At 38.7% G+C, this 15,075-nt stretch overlaps 1 protein-coding gene across 4 annotated transcripts in view; it reads right to left on the bottom strand.

Moving 5' to 3' along the window:
* ankrd13a (ankyrin repeat domain 13A) overlaps nucleotides 1-15,075 on the bottom strand; it is a 67,204-nt gene that overhangs the window by 13,691 nt on the left and 38,438 nt on the right. For all 4 annotated transcript variants that reach the window (XM_069932751.1, XM_069932749.1, XM_069932752.1 and 1 more), the window contains exon 10: nucleotides 1,042-1,172. In XM_069932751.1, coding sequence (XP_069788852.1) covers nucleotides 1,042-1,172 — 131 coding nt within the window. The remainder of the gene's footprint in view (nucleotides 1-1,041; nucleotides 1,173-15,075) is intronic.

Here is a 15,075-nt window from a genome sequence, read left to right as displayed (position 1 = left end):
CAAGAATGCTTATTCAAGCCGGAATATTTGGCTTATACTTCGTCGAAGTTCAGAAAGAAATTAACCTCAATGAAAAATGTATCTATGTCTGAAATATATTCAATGAGGCAACCTCCACTGCTTCCTCAGGCAGAGAGTTACCCAGATTTGCTATTCTCCTCATCTCGGACTGCAATCTCCCCGAATCTTGTCTTAAGTAAAGAAAACCAGAACTGTACGCAGTACTTTGGGGGCAGCTTCACCCGTACACTGTACAGTTGCAGAAGAATTTCTCTGCTCTAAATTCAATCCCTCTAGCAATGAAGACCATCCTATTTGCCTTCTTGATTACCTGCTGGACCTACAAATTAACTTTTTGCATTCATTCAAAAGCACTCCCCAGCTGTCTCTGCACAAGAGCATGCTGCAATTTTCACCACTTAAATAATAGTTCAATCTATTAATTTTTTTCCAAAGCAGATTATCTTCCATTTCTCACATTTACTAAAGTTGTACTTTAACTGCTAGATTTCTGCCACTCACTTATCCCATCTATATTTCTCTGCGGACTGTGCTTACTGAACAATTTCCTTCTGCAACTCAATTTAGTGTTATCAGCAAATTAAGATTTGCACACTTGGTCTCCTCCTCCAAATCATTTATGTACATTGTGAACAGTTGTTAACACAGATCACTGTGGCATTCCACTCACCACTGATGACCAACCAGAAAAACATTGATTTATCCCAATTCTCTGCCTTCATCCATTTGCAGTTTGTATTTATACACAACTCAAAGTATGTGCATTGTTTCCCATTGATAGGAAACCAGAGAAACCGCTCTAGTGGTTCCCATTTTCAGTACTCTTCAATACCCTCATCTGTCCCAGTCCAATGCCATCAACTGACTAGATGTCTTGGATAGTTTTAACCTGCATCTACTAGCCCTCATCACTTCACCCAAAAGTCAGAATTAGATGCTACAGACATGAAATGGATGTTCTACTACTGTAAGCAGTTCTACATTTCCTTGAAAACTGCATGGCTGTTACTAAGATCTTACTTGCGTAATTTAATGCAAAGCTCCATGGGGCGACCAATGTCCCGGTCTCCAAGGTCAAATTCTGGATTGAAATATTCTTCCGGCGTGATTGATGTGGGGTTATTAATGGTTGCAGTTTCTGTGACAAGATGCTGCAAGTAAAAATAAAAGGCAACAATACAAGATTTTGCCTTACAAGCAATTAATTAAACATCAACTAAAATAATTTCCTATGTACACACAAGGAAATACAGGACCCTCCATAATGTTTGGTACAAAGACACATTTTCCCTTTACTTGCCCTTGTACTCCAGTTTCACATTTCTAATAAAATTATCCACATGCAAGTAAAGTGCACATTCCAGATTTTATTCAAGGTTATTTATGTAGATTTTGATTTGACCATCCAGAAATTACTGGACTTTTTATACATAGTTGCGTCATTTCAGGGAACCATAATATTTGGGACATAGCAATGGTATGCATATTAAAGTAATCACGTTTAGTACTTTGTTGCATATCCCTTGCATGCAATGACTGCCTGAAGACTGTGATTTATAGACATCACCAGGTGCTAAGGATCTTCTCTGATGATGCTCTGCCAGGCCTCTACTGCAGCCATCGTCAGCTCCTGCTTGTTTCAGGGCTTATCCCCTAAAGTTATCTCTTCAGCATATGGAAGGCATGTTCAATTGGATTTAGATCAAGTGACTGACTTGGGCTTTCTAGAATTTTTCAAATTTTGATTTTTAACAACTCCTTTGTTGCTTTAGCAGTATGTTTGGATCATTGTCTTGCTATAGGATGAAGCATCGACCAAGAATTTTGAAGAGGTGAAACAAATGATTCTATTGACACCGTGGTTAAGTGAAAAAAAAACACACAAATGCTGGAAAAAAATCAGCAGGTCAAACAGTGCCTTTATGTAGCAAAGGTAAAGATACATCACCAACATTTTGGGCTTGTGCCCTTCATCAAGAAGTTTGAAGAAATTTGCTCAAAAGTGAGCAGATAAGAGCTTTCTATACAACTCAGGATTCACTTTTCTACTTCCATCAGCAATTACATCAACGAAAATAAGTGCAACAGTACCTGTGGCAGCCATAAACACAGTCAGCGCCAAGAGGGGCTTTGCAAGGTGCTGTTCCTTCATACACTCATTGCCATTGCTCGCCATCAGACCCGCCCCCACAGAACTAGCACGTATCAAGTATTACTAGTGTCCAGCTTGACGTATGCTATTGACACTTCATGCAATAAAAGCAGCACTTTCGGCTGCTATGTCAAAGGAACAGAGGAAATTTGTCTGCTTGGCAGGTAGGTCACCACCAATGCACACCCCCTGAGCGAGTTTACAACTGTCAGACTGCGCCCTACTCGGTTACCTGAATGCCCTCCTCCAACACTCATTCTGGCAACTACCCTGGTCATACATGCCCACACATAACTGTAAAGGTTAAAACCTTGTGTTTTTTGATTTTTGTTAATTTTATGACTATCCCTTTAAGGATAAATTGTTTTTGTAGTGTTACCATAGTTACTATGACATCATATGTTGTGATATCCATGCAGACGCGGAGCTTGCATTCAGTCTTAAGAGAACCATGGAGGAGGCGCAAGCTCTCAAAATATTTTTCTTTGAATTTGTCATCTTATTAGTTTTAATCGTTTTATATCGTTATGCCTTTAAATATAACTGAATCCTTTGTTTATACATCGTTATGAAAATCTTGATGCGAAGTTGTGCAAAATGGTTATATCAACTAATTAAAGGCTACATAAAGCTAAAAATACAAGTTTAGTTTATTGGAGTGATAAGATTGTAATTTAGAATATTGAAGCTCATCTTTCTTAGAAGATGACATGTTTTGAAATTGGGAAGTATGAGAAATAGGGAAATGTCATCTGCAATAACATCCCCACCATATTTCACAGATGAAGCAGTATGCTTTGGATCTTGGGCAGTTCCTTTATTCTTCCATACTTTTCTCTTCCCGTCACTCTTATACAGGTTAACTTGGTCTTGTCTGTCCAAAAGGCCTTTTCCAGAATTGTACAGGCTCCTTCAAATACTTCTTGGCAAAATGTCATCTGGTCATTCTGTTTCTGTGGCCAACTAGTGGTTTCCATCTTGCAGTGTAACCTCTGTATTTCTGTTCTTCACGTCTTCTGCAGGAGGAGTCACATGATGGAGTAGTAGCTGGTAGGAGAATACCAGACCTCTCCAGAAAAATAAGAAAAAAAAGTGAAGAAAAATCAAAGCCCCAGATACACAAAACACAACAAATAAAAGCTAAAGGTGTGGAGAAAATGGCACCTAAGAAAGAAAAACCAAAAACAGGAAAAAAAGGAAAGACGCCAGAAGAGAAAGGTGAAGGCCTTAACTGCATGAAAAAGCAGGGACCTGCTGTGGAAAGAGGAGCCCGTTCCCCAAGGTTAGTGGAGGCCCTGCAGGGTTGCGACCCACCGACCGTGGGACTGCAAAAATGGCTCACTGAGCCAAACAGAGGTGCGCAACTGCGCGTGACAAGGAGAACACCGACGAGAGGGGGGACCAGCTGTGGAGTGAAACTCCACAGCATGAACAGCTGAGAGATGCCTGAAAGCAGGGCTCCCAGCTGGAAGATAAATAAAGCAATTGGAAAGGGGGGGGGGGGGGGGGGTGAGAAAGAAAAGTGGAAGCAAGACACAACAGACAACCAGCAGAGAAGAAGAGGACCAACATCAAGAAACCATGCAAAAAAAACCCAACAAACTGAGACAAGCAGCTCAACAAGAAAGTCAGAAGAGACACAGATACAAGGAAGAGAAATAGAAGACACAAACCCAAGAGCAGACACAAAAGAAGAAGAAGAACACCAAGCTCTGCACAGAGAAATAGGAGGCAAAATAGATGGACAATACATAGATATAAAAAATTTTCAAGAACAAATGAAAGCATTAAAAGAATGGTTGACACTAAAATTTAGTGAAATTAAAAGAAAAATGAAAAGTACAGAAGAAAAAGTGAGTGGAATGGAGTTAGTCATAACAGATGTAGGGAAAGGATTAGAAATGTGGAAGAATGTGTAATGGCATAGAAATGGAAGTGAATGACTTAAAAATAAAATTGGAAGAAAGTGACAAAAAAGTCAAAGAAACACAGGCGTTGTTAGCTCAGAAGATGGAAAACTATAGTAGGCGAAACAATATAAAGATAGTGGGCTTAAAGGAAGATGAAGGCGGCAAAGATATGAAAGAATTTATAAAAGAATGGATCCCAAAAGTCCTGGGAATGCCAGAAATGCAGGAAGGAATGGAAATAGAAAGGGCACACAGAACATTAGCCCCGAAACCACAGTCACAACCAAAACCAAGATCCGTTTTAGTAAAATTTCTGAGATACACGACAAGAGAAAATATATTGGAGAAGGCAATGAATAAAATTAAAGACAAAAAAAACACTGGAGAACAAAGGTCAAAAAAAAATTTCTACCCAGACACAAGTTTTGAGCTCCTAAAGAAGAGGAAGGAGTTTAACGCAGCAAAATCGATCCTATGGAAAAAAAGCTATAAATTTATGTTAAGATATCCAGCAGTGCTTAAAATAGTTATCCTGGGGGAGCAAAACAGACTGTTCTCGGATCCGGAGAAAGCACGAGAATTTGCAGAATGCCTGCAAGACAGAAAGAGAGATAAAGAGATGTAACAAGAACAAAGAATGACAACGAACTGCATGTAAAGATGCAAAAATAATGTATGTAAGAACTAAAGGAGGGAAGAAAAGGGAAGTAAGGGAGAAGGGGGAAAAAAAGGGTTTAAAAAATAAAAAGTAAGAGAAGAAAAGAGGGGAAGCTTTGTTGTAATGTAAGATGAAAGACTTTTCTGGAGGGGGTTGGGTGGGAGAGAATAACAGTCACTGCGAAATCAGTTGACACTTGCGAACGGATTCGCAGTCTGAATGGAGAGGGGAGTTGTGCTTACCTGGCAAGGGACAAGTGGGGACTCAGAGGGGAGGGGGACACTTGGGGTTAAGGGAATTTTAGATGTGGGAGTGGTTGAAGTAATTTATGTTTTAGAAGTGTTGTCATAAAGTGCGTTCAAAAAAAGAAAACTGAGAAATGAAAATGGGGAAAAGGTGGTGGTGAGGAAGCAGAAATGAGATGTAAACAGAGTATGAGATGGCCATGTTGAACTATATGACTATAAATATTAACGGAATACATAACCAAATCAAAAGGAAGAGGCTATTAAATTTACTGAAAAAAGAAAAAATAGACATAGCATTCGTGCAGGAAACGCATCTAACTGAAGTGGAACACAATAAATTGAGGAGAGACTGGGTAGGGCACATAGCGGCAGCATCATATAATTCAAAAGTCAGAGGTGTAGCTATATTAATTAATAAAAATGTACCAATCAAAATAGAGGAGAATATAATAGATCCAGCAGGGAGATATGTAATGATAAAGTGTCAGATATATTCAGAACTCTGGAATTTGGTCAATATATATACACATAATGAAGAGAATCAAAAGTTTATGCAAGATATTTTTTTTAAAGATTGTAGATATGCAGGGGAATATATTGATAGGAGGGGACTTTAACCTTAATTTGGATTTAAAGATGGATAAAACTAGACAAAAGACTAGCAGAAAGAACAAAGTAGACAAATTTATGGTTAAATCAATCCAGGAAATGCAACTTTTGGATATATGGAGGAGACAACACCCAAAGGAGAAGGAATACACATATTATTCGAGTAGACATAAAACATACTCAAGGATTGACCTGTTCCTGTTGTCAGCCCATTTCCAAGGGAGAGTTAGGAAAACGGAAAATAAAGCAAGATTGTGATCTGATCACTCACCCCTGTTATTAGCAATAGAACTGGAGGACATCCCACCAAGAACATATAGATGGAGATTAAACTCCATGCTACTTAAAAGACAGGAATTTAGAGAATTTATTGAGTGCCAAATTAAAATGTACTTTGAAATAAATACGGAATCAGTGAAAGACAAATTTATATTATGGGATGCAATGAAAGCCTTCATCAGAGGGCAGATAATAAGTTATGTAACTAAGATGAAGAAGGACTACAATTGGGAAATAGAACAGCTGGAAAGGGAAATAGTAAGTACAGAAAAAGAACTAGCAACAAAAAGAGAATTGGCGGACAAAAAAATAAAATACGAAACACTACAAACGTACAAGGTGGAGAAGAATATAATGAAAATAAAGCAGAGATATTACAAGCCAGGAGAAAAAAAAACGCACAAAATACTGGCTTGGCAGCTTAAAATAGAACAAGCTAAAAGAACGGTATTGGCATCAAGGAAAAAGGACAAAGAAATTACATATAGCCCAACAGAGATCAATGAAAACTTTAAGGAATTCTACGAGCAATTATACCGAACTGAGAACAAAGGGAAAGAAGACAAAATAAATGAGTTTCTACCTAAAATTGAACTACTGAAATTGCAAGAAGAGGAGCAAAACAAATTGATAAAAACATTTGAAATAAAGGAAATACAAGATGTATTAAAAAAAGCTACTGAACAATAAAACACCTGGGGAGGACGGACTCCCAATAGAATTCTATAAAACATTTAAAGAATTACTAATTTCTCCTCTCCTGGAAGTAATGAACTAGATTGAAGAAACACAAAACATGCCAGATTCATGTAAAACAGCAATAATTACAGTAATACCAAAGACGGGGAAAGATCCACTAACACCAGCATTGTATAGACCAATATATCTACTTAACTCAGATTATAAGATAATAGCAAAACTATTAGCAAACAGATTGGCCGACTGTGTACCAAAAATAGTAAAACTAGATCAAACTGGATTTATTAAAAAAAGACGAACAACGGACAATATCTGTAAGTTCATTAACTTAATCCATGGAGAACAAGGAAATAAGACGCCAACAGTGGCTGTTGCTTTAGATGCAGAGAAAGCCTTTGACAGGGTAGAATGGAATTATTTATTCAAAGTATTACAGAGGTTCAACCTACCAGAGAAATATAATAATTGGATTAAAGCATTATATAAAGGTCCAATGGCGAAGATGACAGTAAATGGATATATATCAAACAAATTTAAATTAAGCAGGTCAACTAGGCAGGGATGTCCACTATCTCCCTCACTCTTCACTTTAGCAATAGAACCATTGGCAGAACTGATAAGAACAGAAAATAAAATAAATTTGCAGATGACATCATAGTATACTTAACAGAACCAGAAATATCAAAAAAAAGAATTACTTAAGAAATTAAAGGAATATGGAGAATTATCGGGATACAAGAGCAACGCAAATAAAAGTGAAGCGATGTCAATGAATAATGCGGATTACACAGTTTAAAAAAGAATCACCATTTAAATGGCAAACACAAGCAATCAGATACCTAGGTATTAGACTAGATAATAATCTAGGCCATCTATACAAATTATCAGTCATTAATGAAGAAATTACAAGATGACTTAGAACATTGGAAAGACTTACCACTAACACTGATACGAAGGGTAAATTGCATTAAAATGAATATCTTCCCAAGGATACAATACCGATTTCAATCGTTACCAATTCCCTTAACAGAGAAATTCTTCAATGAACTAAAGAGAATAATAAGGAAATTCTTATGGAAAGGGGGGGAAACTGAGGATAGTACTAGATAAATTAACAGAATAGTACAAACAAGGTGGTTTGCAGCTACCAAACTTTAAAAATTATTATAGAGCAGCACAATTAAGATATCTATCAGATTTTTATCAAACAAGAGAAAAACCATATTGGACCAGGAAAGAGCTAGATAAAATAGGGGAGAAGGTACCAGAGCATATACTTTATAAGTGGAATGAAAAACTGGTACAATATAGAAGTTCACCAGTACTGCACCATTTACTCAACATATGGAAGAAGATTCATGTAGAAAGGAAAAAAAAACAAATTACCAACTACCAAAATTAATATTGACGCAAAATCTTCTCATCCCTTTCACAATAGATAACCTTTCCTTTAGACAATGGGAGAGAAAAGGAATTAAAAGAATAGAAAATTGTTTTTTGGGAAATAATTTATTATTATTTGAACAAATGAAGTACAAATATGGTATAACTCATGGTATAATGTTTGCATACCACCAACTGAAAACCTACTTAAAAAACAAATCGAGAAGCAGACTAAGATTACCAGAAGGAAGCAGCTTTGAATATGTGATTACAGAAACAACGATAATAAAAAGATTTATAACAAACATGTGAGTCAAGCTGCAAGAGAAGGAAAATGATGAAATAAGCTATAAACCCAAACAAAAGTGGGGAAAAAGATTTAAACATGAAGATCAAAAATGAAATATGGGAAAAGTTATGCTCTGGAACTATGAAAAATATAATAAACACGAGGTTACGCATGATACAATATAATTGGTTACACAGGATATATATCACGCCCCAAAAGTTAAATAAATGGGATCCAACATCATCACATAGATGTTTTCGCTGTAAGAAGGAAACAGAAACAACAATACATGCAATTTGGGCATGTGAGAAAGTGAAAAAGTTTTGGGAAGATCTAAATCAGGTATTAAATAAAATCACAAAAAGCAACATACCAAAAAATCCAGAGATCTTTCTTTGAAGTAATATAAAAAGTAAAGAATTAGGCCTCAAACTGGATGAAGCGCAAAAAAGATTTATTATGGTAGTCTTAGCTGTAGCAAAAAATGTATAATGTCAACTTGGAAATCAGAAGAGAGCCTGAGAGTACAGCAATGGTACATGGAAATGAATAAATGTATTCCATTGGAAAAAATAACATACAATTTAAAAAATAAAGTCACATTATTTGAACAAATTTGGGAATCGCACATGGAACACAACAGAGAGGGCCTACTGCGGACCTCCACCGCCTAAAACGACAGAATGAGAAGATGATGAAATGAACTGACCCAATGTGTAAAAGTAGATGACACAATTTTCTTGTTTATTTTCATTGTGTGATGACATTGTTTAATGGGTTTGGAGGGGGGGTGGGAAGGAGGGAGGGAAGGGAGGGGGAAAAAAAATGACACTGTGTATATTCAAGAGGGAAATGTTTGTGTGTATTTTGATTAATATGATTCTTAGCGTGAAAAATAAAAAATTTTAATAAAAAAAGTCTTCTGCAGACAGTAGTCATCAACACATCCAAACCTGCTCCCTGAAGAGTGTTCCAAATCTGTTGGACAGGCGATTAGAGATTTTTCTTCATTATGACGAGAATTCTTTTGTCATCAGCAGTGGAGATCTTCCTTGGAATGCCAGTCCCTTTGCGATGACTGAGCTCACAGTAAACTCTTTCTTCTTAATGATGTTCCAAACACTTATTGTGGTAATCCTAAGGTTTGGGGAATGTTTCCCACTATTTTATTCTTGTTTTTCAGTCTCTTAATGACTTCTTTGACTTTCATTGATGTTATGTATAAGCCTGCCCTCTGCTGGACATCATGACGTCCACGTCATGATGTCACCCTCCCATACATATAACCTGTGTGTCAATAGCCAGGTTAGTCTAATAGAAGAGAGATGAGAAATCATCTCGTCTCAGAGTCTTAATGGTGTGAGTGGATACACAACAGTGGCGGCAAGGAGCTAAACAAACCCTACGCATACTCCATGTACCAACCGTGAGAAGGAAAACAACAGAAGAAAGATTTTTTTAAAAACTTCCCAACAACCCCAAATTTCTGCCAAAAGATCAAGGTGAAAGCACACCAAGATGGCGGAGGGAAAGTTCAGGGAATTCAACGAAGTAGAAGAAAGTTGGGATAACTACATAGAATGGTGTAACTACTACTGCATAGCCAGCCCACGATATTGTGGAAGGTCCAATAAACTGCAAACGTGCCCTCTTCCTCAGTATACTGGGCAATAAACTATTCGACCTCCCTAAGACCTTGGAAGGGACGAAGACATTCAATGAATTATTCATTGCACTGAGGAACCATTTTTTTTTCTCATTAAAAATCTATTTATTGTTGAAGTGAATATTATTGTTCAGGTGCTTTATAACACCTCTTTGTAATTACAGTGACATCAATTGATGTAAATAATATAACATTAAAGGAGCATTATATCCTTGCAATCCTTGTCGTTCCATTTGGAATGAACAAATATGTATTTGCATCATCGTATATTGGGTCACATCGCATACAAGAGCAAATTGGAAGGATCAGTAGATTTCATCTTTGCAGACACCCAGCTAAATTAAGATGAAATTAATGAGAAATATGAAACTGCTTTGATTTTGAAGATGATCCATTGCTGGGAGAGGCTGTTGTGTTGGCGATACATGTTCATCATTGTCAAAGAAAAGGGCCTGTCTTCGCTGTCAAATAAGGTAGCTGTTAGTTTTTTGCATGCACAAACAGTAAAGCTCCTTTATGGCTGAAATGTGCTGCATCACTCCACAACTGAATTAATCTCTCCAAAGAAGCAGCATGCTGAAACTGATTATGAACCATCAGTTTTTATAATGATGCAAAGATGCCATTTTGTGCTGGAAAATTGGCAATAACTTCACATCATTGATTACAGATTAAATTAACACTGTGGATCTGTGGAATGGGGATACATCACACAATTTTAATCATGAAAGGTACCACTACCACAGTTCCACATTCACGGAGCTCAGAGGTGTCAGGTCCGAGCTTGTAGTCAAGACATATGTACTGTAGCTCCTTGTATGTCTGCAATAATTGGAAAGTTGAAAGACTGGAAAATTCCAGTATTGGATATATCAAAATCCTGTGAAACATCCAGTGGATCATTCTTGATGGCAAGCTTTGACAAGCTTGCTGAACTGTCAAATGATGAATGCCATCCCAGATAGACTCTAGGTCTGGACCATGATCCAGCATGGGATGAACTATTGATTTCTTCTTTGGCTTGGCTTCGCGGACGAAGATTTATGGAGGGGGTAAAAGTCCACGTCAGCTGCAGGCTCGTTTGTGGCTGACAAGTCCGATGCGGGACAGGCAGACACGGTTGCAGCGGCTGCAGGGGAAAATTGGTTGGTTGGGGTTGGGTGTTGGGTTTTTCCTCCTTTGCCTTTTGTCAGTGAGGTGGGCTCTGCGGTCTTCTTCAAAGGAGGCTGCTGCCCGCCAAACTGTGAGGCGCCAAGATGCACGGTTTGAGGCGATATCAGTCCACTGGCGGTGGTCAATGTGGCAGGCACCAAGAGATTTCTTTAGGCAGTCCTTGTACCTTTTCTTTGGTGCACCTCTGTCACGGTGGCCAGTGGAGAGCTCGCCATATAACACAATCTTGGGAAGGCGATGGTCCTCCATTCTGGAGACGTGACCCATCCAGCGCAGCTGGATCTTCAGCAGCGTGGACTCGATGCTGTCGACCTCTGCCATCTCGAGTACTTCAACGTTAGGGATGAAAGCGCTCCAATGGATGTTGAGGATGGAGCGGAGACAACGCTGGTGGAAGCGTTCTAGGAGCCGTGGGTGGTGCCGGTAGAGGACCCATGATTCGGAGCCGAACAGGAGTGTGGGTATGACAACGGCTCTGTATACGCTTATCTTTGTGAGGTTTTTCAGTTGGTTGTTTTTCCAGACTCTTTTGTGTAGTCTTCCAAAGGCGCTATTTGCCTTGGCGAGTCTGTTGTCTATCTCATTGTCGATCCTTGCATCTGATGAAATGGTGCAGCCGAGATAGGTAAACTGGTTGACCGTTTTGAGTTTTGTGTGCCCGATGGAGATGTGGGGGGGCTGGTAGTCATGGTGGGGAGCTGGCTGATGGAGGACCTCAGTTTTCTTCAGGCTGACTTCCAGGCCAAACATTTTGGCAGTTTCCGCAAAGCAGGACGTCAAGCGCTGAAGAGCTGGCTCTGAATGGGCAACTAAAGCGGCATCATCTGCAAAGAGTAGTTCACGGACAAGTTTCTCTTGTGTCTTGGTGTGAGCTTGCAGGCGCCTCAGATTGAAGAGACTGCCATCCGTGCGGTACCGGATGTAAACAGCGTCTTCATTGTTGGGGTCTTTCATGGCTTGGTTCAGCATCATGCTGAAGAAGATTGAAAAGAGGGTTGGTGCAAGAACACAGCCTTGCTTCACGCCATTGTTAATGGAGAAGGGTTCAGAGAGCTCATTGCTGTATCTGACCCGACCTTGTTGGTTTTCGTGCAGTTGGATAATCATGTTGAGGAACTTTGGGGGACATCCGATGCGCTCTAGTATTTGCCAAAGCCCTTTCCTGCTCACGGTGTCGAAGGCTTTGGTGAGGTCAACAAAGGTGATGTAGAGTCCTTTGTTTTGTTCTCTGCACTTTTCTTGGAGCTGTCTGAGGGCAAAGACCATGTCACAGAGGAACTACTGACTATTGATTTAGTATCATGGTAATGTGTGAGAATTTTACCATTTGCTGTCAAAATTATATTTTTGCATAACCAAAAGGTACAGTTAAAATGTTCCAGTTTTTCTTTAAAAAAACATCTAAATGTTCTCTAATCCTTATAATTTAGCTACAAGTCAAACTGAACTTGAATTTGAACCTGTAAAATGTATTAGTTTCAAGGTAAATGCCTCAGTTCTGACATTATATATGTGGTATATTGGGAGCCTGAAACAGCTTGGTTACAAACCAATGTAGCATAATGATTATTAATGATTATTGATTTTAACAAATTTGGATAATATATGGCACTATCTCACTGCTTGTTGGTTATATGTCAGCATATCATGGCATTCTTTTGACATTGGCTGCTACCCACTAAAAAGATGTTATGTTAAGAAAGGATTTTTTTTTTAAATTGGGAATGGTTTGCCCATTTGAATGTTTCTACATTATGCTATTAATTTTTTTCTTACTCTAAGGAACCATTTAAGCCCCAGACCACCAGTTATGGCAGAAAGGCAACAATTCTATGAAAGGAAACAAGGACTCCTTCCCGCCAACAATGCTTCCATTGTGGGAAATACAACCACTGACCAGAAAACTTGTTTCTTCAAAAATTCTAAATTCAACCATTGCAAAACAGAAGGACAGATCAAAACTAAATGTCCACTTCAAAAGTGGAGAGAGAGAGAGAGAGAGAGAGAGCGCACGAGTATAGCATAGCTGAGATATTACACATCTGAGGAATAAATGGAGGAAACACAGCAATCTTTATATAGCTAAAAATAAATGGACATCCCCTGAAGATGGAGTTAGACACATGGGTAGAGGAGTCCCTAGTGCTGTTACATGTCAAGGAACACTTGCTACCACGCCTCCTGGCCTAAACAACTGAAATAACTGTTACAGGAGACAGAATCAAAGTGTTTGGAAAAAGTACGGTCCATTTACAATACAAACAGCAACATCATAGAGACCTAGGAACCTGTTCGCTTTGGAAGAAACTGACTACAATACATTCCCCTAAACTGGCTGGAAATCGGTTCAATACTAAATGTAAACCACACAGACACCTCCCAGCCAGAACTCAACCAAATCCTCAACGATCACGCAGTGGTGTTTCCACAAGAATTGGGAAAAATCAAAGGTGTTCAAGCCAAACTGCAATTAAAAGATAATGCAGAACCAAAATTCTTCAAAGCCAGAACAGTCCCATTTGCTGTGAAAGGAAAATTGAGGCCGAATTAAACAGACTAAAACATGAAGGCATATTAGAACCAATACAGTACAGCGATTGGGCAGTGCCCATTGTACCCATACAAAAAGCAAACTGTGAAATTTGCATTTGCGGCATTTACAAAATCACCATCAATCCCTCGCTCAAAATACCCAAACACCCAATGCCCAAGGCAAAATAATTGTTCCAAACACTAAACGGAGAGCAAAAATTCACAAAACTAGATTGTCACAAGCATATCAACAAATAGAATTGGACAAAAAAAAAATCAAAAATCAAGAGAATATGTGACAATCAATACCCATCTGGGACTATTCACCTATACACGCATCCCTTTGAAATTTCAACAGCACCTGCGATTCTTCAAGCAACAATTAACAAATTACTACAAGGACTCTCAGTTGGATATTACCTAGATGATATCATCACCACAGGATGAAACAACAGCGAACACTTAAAAAACCTTGAAAAGGTTTTGACCAGATTACAACAGGCTAATATACGATTATGAAAGGGCAAATGGGTCTTCATGCGCCCCTCAGTAACATATCTTGAGTTTACAATTGATAATGAGGGAGTGTGAATGAATCCAGCAGGAACAGAAGCCATTCACAAGGCCCCATACCCAACCAACAAATCGGAAATACAGTCCTTCCTAGGATTTGTTAATCACTACCGAAATCACATCCCTAATAGGTCTACACTATACAGCCTACTGAACCAATTACTCAAGAAAGATCAAACATGCCATTGGAACACTGAAACTAAAAACAGTCGATCAACTAAAGGAAATACCATCAACAAATAAAGTTTAACGTCAACATCCACTACGACCCTAGAAAGAAATTACACTAGCTATGGATGCTTCACCAGTGGGACAAGGAGCGGTACGACCCAAAATCACAGGAAAAAGGTGAGCAACCAGTAGCATATGCTTTGCGAACATTAACCACAAGCGAACGCAATTACGCCCAATTAGAAAAAGAAGGATCGGTGTAAAAAAAATTCCACCAATATCTTTACGGAAAAAAATTCACCCTGATCACAGACACCAAGCCTCTTAGTTTAATCCTGGGGCCACACAAAGGTATACCAGTATTAGCTGCAGCCAGAATTCAAAGATGGGCCATGCTACTAGCGCCGTATAACTATGATATAAAACATAAACCAGGAACACTCAACATCCCTGCAGATGCCTTATCACACATGCCGCTTCCTGAGACAGAACAACGAGAAGAAATGATTAAATGGACAGCAGATGCAGTAGCCATCAACCAAGAACAACTTCAACAACTGCCCATTACAGCCCAGATGATCACAAAAAAAACCCGAAAAGAGGAAACATTAACCAAGATCCTATACTTCACTCTTAATGGGTGGCCAGAATCTGAAGTCATTCCAGAAGATCTAAAACCTTACCACACACGCTGCCATGAACTATCAGTTCA

The sequence above is a fragment of the Narcine bancroftii genome, chromosome 4 (assembly GCF_036971445.1).
Source record: "Narcine bancroftii isolate sNarBan1 chromosome 4, sNarBan1.hap1, whole genome shotgun sequence".
Classification (NCBI taxonomy): Eukaryota; Metazoa; Chordata; class Chondrichthyes; order Torpediniformes; family Narcinidae; genus Narcine; species Narcine bancroftii.
This window is presented reverse-complemented; position numbering and strand designations above follow the sequence as displayed.